This window comes from Hemitrygon akajei, chromosome 19, assembly GCF_048418815.1.
Source record: "Hemitrygon akajei chromosome 19, sHemAka1.3, whole genome shotgun sequence".
In the NCBI taxonomy this organism is placed as follows: Eukaryota; Metazoa; Chordata; class Chondrichthyes; order Myliobatiformes; family Dasyatidae; genus Hemitrygon; species Hemitrygon akajei.
Genome location: NC_133142.1, coordinates 21,334,707 through 21,351,657, shown reverse-complemented (window position 1 = coordinate 21,351,657; position 16,951 = coordinate 21,334,707). Strand labels below are relative to the sequence as shown.

The following is a 16,951-nucleotide window of genomic DNA, read 5'->3' as shown; positions in this document are numbered from 1 at the left end:
CTCCGTAGACAATCCCTCCATGGCGTCCACCTTTTCTGCAGCCGTGACACTATCTCTGATCAACAGTGCCATGCTCCCACCTTTTTTGCCTCCTTCCCTGTCCTTTCTGAAACATCTAAAACCCAGCACTTGAAGTAACCGATTCTGTCCCTGAGCCATCCAAGTCTCTGTAATGGCCACCACACCATATCTCCAAGTACTGATCCATGCTCTAAGCTCATCCGCTTTGTTCACAACACTCCTTACGTTAAAATAGACACATCTCAAACCTTCAGTCTGCGCGCATCCCTTCTCTATCACCTGCCTATCCTCCCTCTCGCACTGTCTACAAGCTTTCTCTATTTGTGAGCCAACCTCCTCTTCCCCAGTCTCTTCAGATCGGTTCCCACCCCGCAAAAATTCTAGTTTAAACTCTCCCCAGTAGCCTTAGCAAACCTCCCTGCGAGGATATTGGTCCCCCTGGGATTCAAGTGCAACCCATCCTTTTTGTACAGGTCACACCTGCCCCAGAAGAGGTCCCAATGATCCAGAAATCTGAATCCCTGCCCCTGCTCCAATCCCTCAACCACGCATTTATCCTCCACCTCATTCTATTCCTATACTCACTGTCGCGTGGCACAGGCAGTAATCCTGAGATTACTACCTTTGCGGTTCTGCATCTCAACTTCCTTCCTAACTCCCTGTAGTCTTTTTTCAGGACCTCTTCCCTTTTCCTACCTATGTCATTGGTACCAATATGTACCATGACCTCTGGCTGTTCTCCCTCCCACTGCAGGATATCTTGAACACGATCTGAAACATCCTGGACCCTGGCACCTGGGAGGCAAACTACCATCCGAGTTTCTTTCCTGCATCCACAGAATCGCCTGTCTGACCCCCTGACTATAGAGTCCCCTATCACTACTGCCTTCCTCTTCCCTTCCCTACCCTTCTGAGCCACAGGGCCAGACTCTGTGCCAGAGGCACGGCCACTGTCGCTTCCCCCATGTAGGCTGTCCCCCCCAACAGTACGCAAACAGGAGTACTTATTGTCAAGGGGTACAGCAACAGGGGCATTCTCTAGTACCTGAATCTTCCCCTTGCCCCTTCAGACTGTGACCCACTTGTCTGTCTCCCGTGGCCAAGGTGTGACCACCTGCCTATAACTCCTCTCTGTCACCTCCTCGCTCTCCCTGACCAGATGAAGGTCATTGAGCTGCATCTCCAGTTCCCTAACGCAGTCCCTTAGGAGCTGCAGCTCGACACACCGGGTGCAGATATGGCCGTCCGGGAGGCTGGGAGACTCCAGGACCTCCCACATCTGACACCGAGCACAGAAAACTGGCCTCACACACATACTTCCTCCTTTCTGCAAATAACACAGGCTCCTTCTGTCCAATTTGTGCTGGCAGTTTTTTATGATGGTACCAACTGTCTATCCTTCTACAGCAGGAAGTCATACTCTCAGCAGTGAGAGGAGATGTTTGTACCCTCAGGAGTATCCCTGCTCTGGAAGCTTAGGTAATTGCAAGATGAAATCTGACCCATGGGTAAGAGCCACTTTGGTTGCAGGAAGCCAGCACTGTATAATTCTTACTATTTTTCCTATTATATACCTTGTTGTAAGAATTTACATTTATGCAGTGTTTCCATTTCTTCAGGTTCTGAAGAAACTCAGCAAGTCAGACGACATCTAGCAAGGAATAAGGATTGATGTTTCGGGCTGAGACCCTTCATCAGTGCTTTCTGTGCCTTTAAACTATTTACACAGAAAACTTCATGGAAATTCTCTTGCTTTTCTATGTACATCTCTCTCTGTCTGTCAATCAATCCATTCCTCTTCACATCCTTTAGGATGTTAGTTCCAGGCAAAGTCAATCCCTTACTTATTCACATGAAGACTTTGACACACATCAAAACCAATGTATTCGCAACAAATTCTAAAGTGCATTTTTGTTTGCAATAGGTTTCATTTTTTTTACATATTGTATTTTAACTCAAATTCCTCTTCAGTTTAATAATTACTGGGTACTTAGATGTACTGTGTATTTTCAAATATTTTTAGAAAATACTAACAGCAGTTCTGCTCCACTCAAACAACTAATTCATTAAAGCTATATGTCACAGCAAATTGCATTTCTATGGAATGAATACATGACCTTAAAATTACATCTATCACTATATTAATTAAACAAATCAGTACAGCACTGGTAAGAATTTATATACAAGAAAGAAAACTTAGGTCTGTCATTAATCGACCATTGGACAATAGTCACCGTGTAAAGAAGGTGCGATAAGTGAATAGAGAAATTCAGAGTATATACTATTTAAAGGTTCCATTAGCAAATGCTTTTAATTATCCCTCATAAAAATCCAAGTGTTCTGCACTAAAATAAAAAAAAACAATAGCATTACAATATTTCTCTTTATTCAGAATTACGTGAATGATCAAATATTCTATGCATTTTCATACATTTCTCCAATATTCCTCTCTTATAATATTTAGCATTACTGGGCATATCATACAAAACGTGCATATTTGGAAAGCTGCGATGAACACTTTTTAAAATTAACTAAGAATTACCCTTGCTACAATATTCCTAGGTTTTGGATTATGGAAATGTAGACCTTCAATAAAGCAACAAGTTGCTAGTTTGACAAATAAACATTTCTATTGAAACATAGGTTGATGCAATAATTAGTTAATTCATTTTTGCTTTTAACAGACTGCTGAAGAGGTGATTTTGCATTCCATATCTATTTCTATCAGGACTCTAGCAACTAATCGAACATATTTTAGCACTGTAAACAGTTTTTTTTTGCACAGAAACAACGTTTCCTTTATAGTAAAGTCATATACAAGTGATATGCAGAAAAAAAATCAATACAACCATGAAATATAGAGTTAACAACTGACACAAGAAAAGGTACTCCATGCTACATTGAACCTGCAGTTTTCAAAAGATAATTTATTTAAAAATGTACACAAACATGTCCAATTTCTTTAAGGATAAGGCAAGGCTCAAAACAATCAATCACCAATGATGCCTGCAAAGTGATTTTTTTTAGGCTCACAGATTATGGTTACCATAATGACAATACCTGTATATGTTCTGCATAAGATGCACATCTTTTTGCCTACTTCTGTGCTGACATTTATCTTCAGTATGATTCCACCAATACTTTCCATTCCAAATGTTTTGTATAATGTAGAAGAGGTTCTCCACTGCTTGACATTTCCTTTAAACTGTGTCATTCAGTTTATGATTCATCAGGCCAACACTGACACAAGAGTCTCTGTCACCTCTGAGATAACGTAAGGATGAGAGGCAGCAGCAGCATTGCACGGCAAGATCCTAAACCCAGTACACCTCCACATTCTCTGGCATTCTCCTAAAAATGATGAAAATTGTTATGTCTATAACAGGATAAGTAAACATAATAATAAAGGGACAGATAAGGATTGGCTACTCTCACTCGTTTGTGAATATTAATGATGTTACTAATGTGAAGACTAGTGATCCTATTGGAACTTGAGCTGGGTCCCCTGATTTCCTGTCAGAAGCACCACGTATGTCCAACTGCTCAGCTTGTCTGCTCTGCCACCTCCATGCCCAATTTCTCCATGGCTCTCTTTGTTGCTCTAACATCTTCCACTATCTATAAACTTTATTTTATATCACCAATCATACCTGTTCCCACTGACATTAATTGTCTCCACTAATATACCAAATTACTTGCCCTTTTTCTCAATAGGTTTCTGTTGCCCTACAATCCCAACTCCAGATTTTTTCTTTTTTTAAGTTTAGATTGATGCAACGGCCCCTCTCTTCACTACAGTATCTTCAACCTCCCACATATGATGCCTGAATTTTCCTACTTGTACTGTACATATCTCTCTGCTTGAGTTATTGGCCAGCACCCCTCATCTCATTTCCCCCACCTTTAAGACATTGCACAAGATTAATCCTTTTAGAACATAGAACATAGAAATCTTCAGCACATTACAGGCCATTCAGCCCACAATGTTGTGCCGACCATGTAACCTACTCGAGAACCTGACTAGAGTTTCCCTACCGCATAGCCCTCTATTTTTCTAAGCTCCATGTACCTATCTAAGAGTCTCTTAAAATACCCTATTGTATCCACCTCTACCACCATCGCTGGCAGTACATTCCACGCACCCACCACTCTTTGTGTGAAGAACTTATCTCTGACATCCCCCTAATGACCTTACTTCCAATGACCTTAAAAACTATGCCTTCTCGTGTTAGTCAATCTGTTTGCTACTTCCCAATCTGTTAGCTACTTATTCTAAAAACTTTCCAATTGCAGTTCCTGTAAAGTGCTACAGAATATTTAACCACATTAAAGGTCCCCTATAATGTAAGATGATGTTTGTCCTGTGGTGACCCAAATCTAGTTCAATGCATTATTACAACCTTTAGATATAAACTTTATCTTGATAGAATCAGATATTGAACTACTATCTAATGATTTCAATCAGAAGAAAAACAGTTACATTTAGTTTTACTGTCTCTTCATTTAGTTCAAAGAGGGCAGTAAGAATCTTTACAGGACATCAAAGGTCACACTTAATGTATGTATTTATTGAGGTACAGCACAGAATTGGCCCATCCAGCCCTTTGAGCTATGCAGCCCAGCAGCCCCCCGACTTAACCCTAGCTTAATCATGGGACAATTTACAATGACCTATTAACCTACTAACTGGTGTGACTTCGGACTTTGGGTTTCCTTTGGAACACCCAGAGGAAACCCACTTAATCACGGGGAGGGCGTACAAACTCCTTGCAAACAGCGGCGGGATTGAACCCGGGTCACTGGTACTGTAAAACGTTGTGCTGAAGTAACCTCTTCAGTAATTCAGAGGCTTTCCTCTTGTTACTCTGTGCTATGTACTTGGCAAACATGGTTGAATAGTTTCTGCTGAAACATTTTAAAAATTGAACGATTACGATTTAGTTGGAAATAGAGACTGTAGAAAATATTTTTGCTACATTCATTCATCAGCTACTTTGAATTCTCAGCATATTCAACTCTGTTGTGAGTTCACAAATCAAAGCATATTTAATTTTTACTCCATTCAAAAGTGTGCTGCTTCCTGCCCATTCAGATCTCTACTTGAAGAGAACACCTTTCTGATAGGTGAATAGGAACGAGTGGAAGCTATCATTGCTATCTAACATTCTCTCTTCTCTTCTCCCCCTTCCCACCGGGCAGAAGATACAAAAGTCTGAAATTACATACATTACGTTTAAGGACAGCTTCTACCTCGCTGTGGCAAGACGATTGAATAGTCCCATTGAGCAAAAAGACAGATCTTTGATCTCACAATCAACCTCGTTTTGACCTTGCACTTGTCAATTTTCTTTGTACCTGTTTCCCCTTGTACTACTGCGCAGTACCATTGTAATGAAGTGATTTGTATGGATGGCATGCGAAGTTTTATTTACTATACCTCAGTACATGTGACAATAATGTATCAATTTAATTACATAAGCTCAATTCACTGTCCCAATGTAATTAGCTGTATGGTTAATCATTTTGAATGTGTTAAGCAAGTGGTTAGTTATATGTTTTTAACTTCCATTGGAAGAAAACACAATTCCTATATAGAACAACAGGTTAACAATTATGTGATGTCATTTCAGTGATCTGTTTCAAATATATTTGCTTACTTCGGCATGGAAAGGATGACAGGAGTCCGGACGTCTTCTTATTTTCTGAGATCTGAGATTCTCACATTTCATGGATTCATTATGTTCACTGCAGTTAAGGGATAAGATTTCATACACAGACAGACGTCAGTTATGAATATATATATATATTTTTAAATTACTGTATTTTAGTGCTTGTTTCTGACTGCGAGGCAACTAAACTGATTGGAAAATCATGTTAGGTCTCAAATTTAGGTTCAAGACGATTTAGATACGATTCCTCCCGGCCAACCTGACAAAGGGTGAAAACCCACACAATTATGGGACAATGCCAAACAGAAACCAAATTTGGGTCGGTGGCATAAAGCAGAAGATAATTGTCAACATTTGATTTAGTGTCCACCAGGATTTTTGCTGTGTTGTTCTTCAGGGTTCAGTGCCAGGTCCCGTGTGTCTCATGATATATATCAATGTTTTAGACTTAAGTGCAGATACCATGTCCAAGGAGCTTACAGGGGATTTAATAAATGACTGGGAATGTTGGAGAGGTAAAATCTGCAGATGGCTGGAAAATCTCAATAGACTGAGATGGGATGTAGAGCGTATTACAGTCCAAAAAATATGAGATAAGTCATTGAGATGGCAAAACAAGACACGGGAATATCTAATAAGTAGTAAGATATGAAAAAGTATAGAAAAATGGAAGGATCTTGGCTTAAATCCTTGAAGGTACCAAAACACATAGGACTGGCCAAAAAGGCATGTGAGAAATCTTCCCTATTGTTATATAATTTTTATCTGGTATTGGGAAATGAACCTGGTCAGGTGTAAGATCTCTCAGTGGGACAGCATTTTGGAGATAGTGATCACAATTCTATCTCCTTTACCATAGTATTTGGGAGGGATAGGAACAGAAAAATTAGGAAAGTGTTTAACTGGAGTAAGCGGAAATATCAGGTTATCAGGCAAGAACTTGGAAATGTAAATTGGGAACAGATGTTCTCAGGGAAATGTATGGAAGAAATGTGGCAAATGTTCAGGGGATATTTCCATGGAGTTCTGCATAGGTACATTCCAATGAGACAGGGAAAGGATGATAGTGTACAGGAACTGTGGTTTACAAAGGCTGTTGTAAGTCTAGTCAATAAGAAAAGAAGAGCTTACGAAAGGTTCAAAAAACTAGGTGATAGAGATCTGGAATATTATAAGGCTAGAGGAAGGAGTTTAAGAAAGAAATTAGGAAAGCCAGAAGGGGCCATGAAAAGGCCTTGGCAGACAGGATTAAGGAAAATCCCCAAGGCATTCTACAAGTATGTGAAGAGCAACAGGATAAGACGTGAGAGAATCAAGTGTGATGATGGAAAAGTGTGTATGGAACTGGAGGAGATAGCAGAGGTACATAATGAGTACTTTGCTTCAGTATACACTACGGAAAAGGATCTCAGCAATTGTAGGGATAACTTACAGCAGACTGAAAAGCATGAGCATGTAGATATTAAGAAAGAGGATGTGCTGGAGCTTTTGGAAAGCATGTAGTTGGATAAGTCACCAGGACCGGACGAGATATACCCCAGTCTACTGTGGGAGGTGAGGGAGGAGATTGCTGAGCCTCTGGCGATGATCTTTGCATCATCAATGGGGACAGGAGAGGTAATGGAGGATTGGAGGGTTGCAGATGTTGTTCCATTATTCGAGAAAGGGAGAAGAGATAGCCCAGGAAATTATAGACCAGTGAGTCTTACTTCAGTGGTTGGTAAGTTGATGGAGAAGATCCTGAAAGGCAGGAATTATGAACATTTGGAGAGGCATAATAAGATTAGGAATAGTCAGCATGGCTTTGTCAAGGGTAGGTCGTGCCTTACGAGCCTGATTGAATTTTTTGAGCACGTGACTAAACACATTGATGAAGGTAGAGCCGTAGATGTAGTGTATATGGATTTCAGCAAAGCATTTGACAAGGTACCCCATGCAAGGCTTATTGAGAAAGTAAGGAGGCATGGGATCCAAGGGAACATTGCTTTGTGGATTCAGAACTAGCTTGCCCACAGAAGGCAAAGAGTAGTTGTAGACGAGTCATATTCTGCATGGAGGTGGGTCACCAGTGATGTACCTCAGGGATCTGTTCTGGGACCCTTACTCTTTGTGATTTTAATAAATGACCTGGATGAGGAAGTGGAAAGATGGGTTAGTAAATTTGCTGATGACACAAAGGTTGGGGGTGTTGTGGATAGTGTGGAGTGCTGTTAGAGTTTACAGCGGGACATTGATAGGATGCAAAACTGGGCTGAGAAATGGCAGATGGAGTTCAACCCAGATAAATGTAATAAATCATTTTGGTAGGTCAAATATGATGACAGAATATAGTATTAATGGTAAGACTCTTGGCAGTGTGGAGGATCAGAGGGATCTTGGGGTCCGAGTCCATAAGACACTCAAAGCTGCTGCGCAGGTTGACTCTGTGGTTAAGAAAGCATATGGTGCATTGGCCTTCATCAATCGTCGGATTGAGTTTAGGAGCTGAGAGGTAATATTGCAGCTATATAGGACCCTGGTGAGATCCCACTTGGAGTACTGTGCTCAGTTCTGGTCACCTCACTACAGGATGGATGTGGAAATCATAGAACGGGTGCAGAGGAGATTAACAAGGATGTTGTCTGGATTGGGGAGCATGCCTTATGAGAATAGGTCGAGTGAACTCAGCGTTTTTCCTTGGAGCGACAGAGGATGAGAGGTGACCTGATAGAGGTGTATAAGATGATGAGAGGCATTGATCATGTGGATAGTCAGAGGCTTTCTCCCAGGGCTGAAATGGTTAGCACAAGAGGGCACAGTTTTAAGGTGCTTGGAAGTAGGTACAGAGGAGATGTCAGGGGTAAGTTTTTTTTAAAGAAACGCAGAGAGTGGTGAGTGTGTGAAATGGGCTGCCGGTGACAGTGGTGGAGGCGGATGCAATAGGGTCTTTTAAGAGACTCCTGGACAGGTACATGGAGCTTAGAACAATAGTGGGCCATGGGTAACCCTAGGTAATTTCTAAGGTAAGGACATGTTCGGCACAGCTTTGTGGGCTGAAGGGCCTGTATTGTGCTGTTTCTGTGTTTCAATAATGTAATACAATATAATATAACATAAAGCAAAATTAAATTTGCTCAAGAATGGAATATAAAAACAGGCATGTTATCCCAGAACTAAACATAAAATATGAGCTGTGGATTTTTACCTATGAGAAATAAATGGATAGCCAACGGTCTTTTCTTTAGAACTGGGATATTGAGTGGAGGTGTCACTGATGTGTATACGATTATGAGGAACCAAATAAATTGATAGGATGGGCCTATTTTCCTTGACAGTGGTCAGAAACCAGGGGAAAAGATTTAAAGTGATTGCCAAAGAGGAGGTCTGGGATTCCTTCACACAGTAAAAGAGTGGCAGAGGTTTCAAAGCCATTGTCTAAGACCTAAGATGGTGTCTAATGGCCAGAGTAAGATGTTGTACTTAAAAGCTTTCGGGATGAATATTTTAAATCCTGACTTACTTTAACTCGTACTCTTTAAGTTAATCAAAAGTCTGGAGATAAATACATAGTACCAATACAAATGCAGACATGAAGCTTATAATTTATTGTAAAAATTCACTGACTCATGAATATCTTTCTGGAACCGAAAGGAACAGTTCATCCTTGATCCAGCCTTCTTGTTTGCTCTATTCCCAGAGATGAACATTAACAATCTGAAATGATCCCACAGCAAGGCATGTGGTTTTCCTGTTAACTCTTGGCACATAAAGTGACAGAGAATAAATGCAGAACTTGAATCTGGTCACTGTCAGTCTCCAGCCCTTTTCGTATACTGCAGCCTGAGTCCAAATGCCCGATGATTGAATTCAGTGGAATTTTCAGAATGAACTGTGTGCTTGACTATCATACCCTGAGAACTAATAGATCATCTCTATCCGGGAGTATTGAAATCTAGGAGGAAGATGCCTCCTAGATAGCTGCTGCGTTACTGATCCCAATAATGGTTAAAGTATAGTCAATATAGTTCTAAGCAAAAATTATGATCACCAAATTTGAAAGGGTGTGCTAAAATGTAAGCAGCTGGATAGATATAAAGATGTTAGATGATGTGGCATGAATGAATTTTCAGAAGTCAATTAATTTGTATATAAAATACTGTCTTATAGTGCTGGCAGTAACATATTACGTGTGGATAGAGACTTGATGAAAGAACAAAGTTTACATATTGGTTGGTGAGATGCCATAATGATCAGTACTGCTGTTGCCTATCCATAATACATCCATAATATATCTGTAATACATATTAAAAGCTTGGTTGAAGATTGGGTGTAGCATATCCAACGCTGACGATAGTACAAACCTGAGTGAGAACATGAACTCTGAGGAGGAAACCAAGAACCTGCAATGGACTGCAGTGAGTGGACAGGAAGATGAAGAAGGTGGCAGGTAGGGAATAATGAGGGGGAAATGTGAGTTCACTTTGACAAGAAGAATTGAAAGCATGAGGCTGTATTTTAAATGGTGAGAAAGCAGTAAATATTCATGTTCAGACTTACCTTGGTGTATGGTTCATGAGACACAAAAAGGATAAGCATGTAGATCCAGCAAAGAATTAGAAAGACAAATGATAGCCCAACCCCCCCCCCCCTGTCCTTTTGTTACAGTGGCTTAGAATACATGTTTAGTTTGTCTGGTAAAACCTTATTTGGTGAAAACTGCATGGTTTTCTTCTTTACACTGAAAGAAAGATAAACTTGGCTGGGAGTTAAAGTTGTGCTGGCTCACTAGATTTACATTGGGGATGAGGGATTTGACACATGAGCACAGATTGTAATAGCACACAAGACTGCCGATACTGGGATAGAATCAAAGCATGAGATGCTGCAGGAACTTGGCAGCTCGGGCAGCACCAATGGAGGGAAATGAACAGGCGAAGCTTTGGGTGGAGATATTTTATCTAGATTGGAAGGCAGAGGGGAGGTGGTTGGTATAATATGGTGAAGAGGAAGGATGGAACAGGAGCTGGCAAGTGAGGTGGACGCAGATGGTGATAGGTAGACGGAAGAGGGGAGAGGTGAAGGAGGCAATAGAAGCAGAGAGGTGGTAGGTAGAGGTGATAAAAAATGGCTGCAACCTAATAGGAGTGGAAGGTGGAGTGTGGAATCGAGTGAGGAAACTGGGGATGGGAACAATGGGAGGAGTGGGCAGATGGAGGGTGTGGAGGAGGGGAAAGAAACAGGGTGATAGGAGCTAGGGTGAGTGTAGGAAGAACTGGGTAGAGAGGAGTGGAATATTGGCCTATGCTCACTGGAGTTTAGAGAGGGGGAGTCTATTTTGGTGCAACATAGCTGATTCTGGGTGGGGCTTGTTGGGAGTTGCTGACAGATAAAGCCATACTGCCCAGTCACACTCATCACTCTACTGCCACTTAATTTGTTTTTAAAACAAGTTATTTCCCATTGCAATGCTTTGATGACCAGCTAGGACACATCTCCGTACTTAATGGCTCTCAGTATTATTAAAAAGCTTCAAAGATTTGTGAATGTATTAAATGTGCACAAGCATTGGAACTGACAAAAAATAAACATACTGTTTGAAGTGATTCAACATTATCATTTTCTCTTTTTTTTCTCTTTCCCCGTGTGGTGCCTGACCTGTTTCTAACATTTTCAGTTTGAATTTCAAACTCATGTCTCTTGCTCAGAGCCATTCCTATCATAGAAGTTAATCAAATAGTTAAAAACACATCAGGCCTAACCTAGCACAGATTCAGCAGGTGAGTTTCCCGGCCTAACTACTGGGAAACCATAGCAGGATGGTGTCCCACCACTGCATTTCACAAAAGGTCCAAGCACAGTCAGAATGACTGCATCATGGTTTTCTGAGGGGACTTCTGTGTTCTGGCATTAGTGTCCCTTATAAAAGTTTATGTTCATCGCTCTGGCCCTGCTTGCAAATGGTGTGCAACATTGGAATGAAGGAGTAAACAGTCGATGTTTCGGGCCAAGACCCTTCTACAGGACTCCTGATACGGGACTCGGCCTGAGACGCGGACCGTTTACTCTTTTCCACACATGCTGCCTGACCTGCTGAGTTCCTCCAGCACTTTGTGTGTGTTGCATCTGCAGATTTTCTCATAATTGGGATGAAGGGGTGAATATTTAAGACTGACATGTGAATTCTGCATCTCAATGGACCATAGATAGTCATTTGTGGATTTCAGAATATATGGATGGAGTGGTAGAGGCAGAGGAGTAGCAAGTTGTCCTTCATGGCCTGCTCCTGGGACTTCATTCATATAGCAACCTTTTTTATTTATGGCTACTGAATTTGTTCATAAATAGGCTGCTTCAAAATATTTTCTAAATTCAAACATGTCAAAATCTTCTCTTGTTCCTTTTCTTATAAACATTGAAAAATGCAAAATAATCCTCACAATTGTGGCAAAGGCAATATCCAGTATTGTCCAGAACTGAACTGACTAAAAATGTCCCTTGATGCACTCCTGAAGCATATGGAGATGTTGAGGATAGCTCAGTGTACAGGAACGTATTACGATTGGAGGGTCGGCATAGATTCTACTATTATTATCCACTTACTTGTGGTTGTAATGATGAGAAAATTACCGAGGCAAACCATCATTACTCTCTGAGTTTGCCGGCTGCTTCAGGATTTCCACAAATGGATGGTTTCATGCAAAATTCCCAAGCTTGGCTTCAGTGATCCAACCTCCTCCCAAGCTACTGCTTAGCAAATGCCCTGGTCCCGAACACTAATTGTTGCATCATTTTAAAGTAATAGATTTATACATTTTGGAATATTTATTTACGTTTCAGTATCTTTTAAATGTATCTGTGTTCCAATTATTATTTAGCAAAAACTTATTTCACTGTAACTTGTACTTCCAGTTTCCTGGTTTAAATTTGTGAGAACTCACGAATGTGGTTGGCTTTTCATTCAACTTAATAGTAACGTGGTGGCTTGATGCCAGGAGTCCTAATGAAATGATGCTCAATAGCAAACAACATTGAGTAAGGCTACGTCCATATGATGAGATAATTAGATCTATGTGAGCAACATTCTTCAAGGTTATTAGCCAACACCTTTTCTTTGCTGGGGGTGGGAATAGTGGGGCATGAAAGCACCTGAGAGGGTGCAAAGGAAACTTACAATGACCGCGCCAGAGCTGAAGGAGTATAGGTTAAGAAGAAAAACTGATTGGGCTTCAGTTGTTTTCGTTTGGAGCAAAAGGGGCTCAGTAAAAGGGTACAAGATTATGAGAGGCCGAGATAGAGTGAACAGAAGAGTAGATTTAGATTAAGTTCATTATCAAAAAGAGCAGCGGGATATTGAGGAAAGAAAACATTTGAGTTGGATCCTGTAATTCATTAACTGAAGGTAGCAAATCTCAAAAGAGGAGTTTTGTGAGGACCGTCCTACAAGTCTATAGACTGAGAACAATTCCTTTTAGTTGACATGGACATAACGGGCAAATGACCTCCTTCTATGCTAAAATTTTTTTAAATGTTTCAATGTGACAGGTAGGTGAAAGTGTGCCTGCTATGGTGTATCAATAGTGCAAGAGGCTGAAACTGCATTTGTGATAAAACTGTACTCACAAGAAATCTGCTTTCCTGCCCGCAATGACCACAAAATCCAGGCCCAATTGTTTAAGTCTTCAAAAATACATCAGTCATGAACTTTTTTGGCTTCATTATCAAGATTCAGATGATTTGCCAACATTAAAATCCCTTGATCATTTGAGTTATAGCACTGGCTGAGATGCCTCTGCATTTGCACTTTATTACTTGTACAGTTTATTAGATTCCAGTGCTGCTGGTCGGAGATCTCGGGGCCTGAGCTCTGCTGCCAGAAATGTAGTGAAGCAGGACTTCAAGGCTCATGCTGGAAAGTCTTGGGTGGCCGCTACCAGTTCTTTCTACACAATTTCTTTGTATTCAGCCAGGTGATCCAATAGCCCTGGGCAGAGAAACATGGAAATCTGCTCCAGAGCAATTTTGAAATTCTTGAAACAAGGACACAAACGAACAGTGTCCAAATAGGGGAAAATAATTACTCAATCAAAATAAATATAAATGAAAGAGAATAAACTGACGTGAAATAAGTAGAGGACACCTGCTTGGGTGTCTTCCAAAACAACTAAGTAACAGACCTGTCTGCTGCCAAGTTACATATGCAAGGCCCACAGACACATATATTATTCTGAGGTGTTTTTATCATACATCTGCTTTATTACTTTTGGCTTGTCCACAAACTTGCATTCCCAATATCAAGAATTTTTAATAACTCACAAAATGCTTTGACTGTTAAAGGATATATATTATTTCTATGGGGTCCATTGTAATTGGCCCAATACTGCATTCACAACTGGCATCTACAACTACCATAAAGAGGTTGCTGCTTGGAATCTGCTGGATCACAAACGACCTACATCAAAAGCAAAAAAAAAAATGCATTAATCAGGCATGAGTTCATAATCAAAAGTGTATCATCTCCTTAAACATTCATCGTTATACGTAATTCCAATAGGAAGCTAAAATAAAGATTAGTCATACATGCAGAGAATTTTTATGTGGAGATCTCAACTCTGCCATAGGATGGAAAAGGTCAACAGACTTTCCAATCCCCATTTGCTGGTAATGCATATTTTGATCTGGGTATTATAAATAAAGCTGTAGAATAAGAAATAAAGTGCTTATGTTGAACCTTTGGCAGGAGAGAAGCAGAGCTTCAAGTTCACCAGACTTAAGGAAGGATTGACCATTCCATTGAAGGTGCAGAACACACCATAATGAATGAGAGATGTCAGCTTTTGAGTTAAAACTGGGGGGGGGGGGCGGCTGGGTACTTGCTTGAGGCAATCAAGATCTTGCTGGATTTATGGAGGGTAAGTTGAGGGAAATGATTTATGGTTTCTAACAAATGCAGTTTTTAGCTATTCAGTCTTTGGCCAGTTCTGATTTTCCCTCTGTCTGCAGAGGCTGACTGACCTCGTGAGCTATCCCAGCATTCTCTTTTTTTCAGACTACCAGCAACTGCCGGAGGTCTGTTACCCATTTCTGGCAGCTTTTTTTCATAAGCAACGCTCACAAAATGCTGGAGAAACTCAGCAGATCAGGCAACGTCTATGGATGTGAATAGATAATTGAAGTTTTCTTCAGGACTAAGGAAGGGGGAAGATGCCGGGATAAAAAGGTGGAGGGGGGAGGGGGAAGGAGGCTAGCTGGAAGGTGATAGGTGAAGCCAGGTGGGAAAGGTTAAGGGCTGGAGAAGAAGGAATGTGATAGGAAAGGAGAGTGGACCATAGGAGAAAGAGAAAGTGAAGGGGACCCAGGGAGATGTAATAGGTAGGTGAGAAGAGGTAAAAGGTCAGAGTGGTGAATAGTGGGGGGGGGATTTGTTTTGCAGGTGGGTGGGAAATGAGCTTGTTTTCCCCTTTTTTGTCTTTCCTCTATTTACACTTCCTTGAGACAGAGTAACAGCCATCTACCATAATTATTTTCTTTCTTGTGCCCGTCAATCATCTTTCTCTGCAAGTTTAAACACGCCTATTTTCTAAATGTTTCCAGGTTGTTGGTCATTGATCTGAAACATTAACATTTCTCTTCACAAATGCTATCTGAACTGGTGAATATTTCCACCATTTTCTGTTTTTATTTCAGATTTATATCATCTGCTCTTTTTAGGAAATACAGACAAATTGTTCCCATTTGCTGATGGTTCAAGGAGACGAAGGCCCAAATTCAATGAGATAGGCAAAAGATACTGGGGAACTGTGAGGGAAAACATTTTTTTACTCAAAAGTGGTTAGAGTCTAAATTTCAGTTGTTGTAAAGCTTGTGAAAATATTTTCCAAAGGGAATGGGATATGCTTTTGAAAGAAATTAATTTCCAGGAGTACAGGGATAAAACAGAGAAGTAGGTCTGCTTGGACAGCTCCACGAGGATTCGACGTGGATGCAATAGGCCATAATTATTCCATGAAACCCAACCATCTATAAATATGCTTTTTCTTAGCATTTGTTACCATTCTTCCCTACGCTCCGCACAGGTTTTATTAAAAATAACTGTTTCCTCATTGATGTCATTTCACCGAGTACTCCACAGTTCACTTATTGTTCGAAAACAATCAGAAAATAGGCATTTTCTTGGCAAATCAGCCACAGGTATTAAATAATGTCTCACAATTACTTTCTTGTCCTACAGGTTTAGCATTTAAAAGCAGAGTATTCTGAATAAAGATAGTAGACATTCTAAGGCATTTCAGAAACAAAGTAATCTACTTATACTTACCTACAAGAATCAGACAAAGAATTTGAACAAGAGAATGAATATTACATTGAAACGCCAGAAACTATTAAACTGATCGCAACACACACAAAACTGATAGCATTCCATCTTTTCAACATTACTGAAAGACTTATCCACATAAAGAACTCCATTAATGTACTGTAACAAAGTGTAAGCCTTTCTTTACAGACTTCCCCTCTTTTCTTGTACAATGACAATTCTTTCAGGATTTCATTACCTTGAGTTAATGGCTTTTTGTTTGTTCTCTCTCAGCTATGAAGAATTAACTGCCCTAGTGATTCACAATTTGTAACATAATTTGTATGAACCACAATATTGCAGATGTCATATTTGCAAGGGACTAATCCAATGGCTCAGAAATTCCTGCCAGTGGCAAGGCTCCTGCAATTGCAGTTAATCTACGTGGTAAATCCTTATGCATAGTAGCTGATCCTCTGGAGTCAATTTCCTGCAAAGTCAATGACAAGGGACTACACGCACACACAGCGCCTTCTGCATGTAAATGCCAGAAAAGGCTCGGCCCAGGTCTCTGACATTGAAAAATATTAAACACCTATCAAGCAATTAAACCGTTTCTTAACTATTTCATTTTTTAAAATGAAGAACAGTGAAAATGAATACCTGAATCGTTTAAGAACAATTATCTATATGAATTTGGAAGAGGATCCTACAAAAAGCAGCATCCCCTGGTGGCCACCCATATCAATTCTACTTCCCATTCCCAATTCAACCATTCGGCCCATGTCAGTCCACGGCCTCCTCTATTGTCATGATGAGGCCACACTCAGCTCGGGAGAGCAACACTTTATACTTGTCTGGGTAGCCTGCAACCTGAGGGCATCAACATCAATTTATTAATTTCTGGCAATTGCCCTCCTCCCACCTCTTCTTTACCATTCCCCAGTCTTGTTTCCCTCCCTTAGCTTATCTCCTTACCTGCCCATCATCT

General features: G+C 40.5%; 1 protein-coding gene across 4 annotated transcripts in view; it reads right to left on the bottom strand.

The window, feature by feature from the left end:
• Window positions 1-2,373: 2,373 nt before the first annotated feature.
• Window positions 2,374-16,951, bottom strand: part of cacna2d3a (calcium channel, voltage-dependent, alpha 2/delta subunit 3a) — a 782,368-nt gene continuing 767,790 nt past the window's right edge. For 3 of the 4 annotated variants that reach the window (XM_073072211.1, XM_073072212.1, XM_073072213.1), the window contains 3 exons: window positions 14,009-14,118; window positions 5,679-5,761; window positions 2,375-3,372 (listed from right to left, as the gene is read on the bottom strand). In XM_073072211.1, coding sequence (XP_072928312.1) covers window positions 3,280-3,372; window positions 5,679-5,761; window positions 14,009-14,118 — 286 coding nt within the window. In that variant the 3' untranslated portion in view covers window positions 2,375-3,279. Of the gene's footprint in view, window positions 3,373-5,678; window positions 5,762-14,008; window positions 14,119-16,951 lie in introns of all 4 variants that reach the window. The other variant, XM_073072214.1, reaches the window with a different exon arrangement.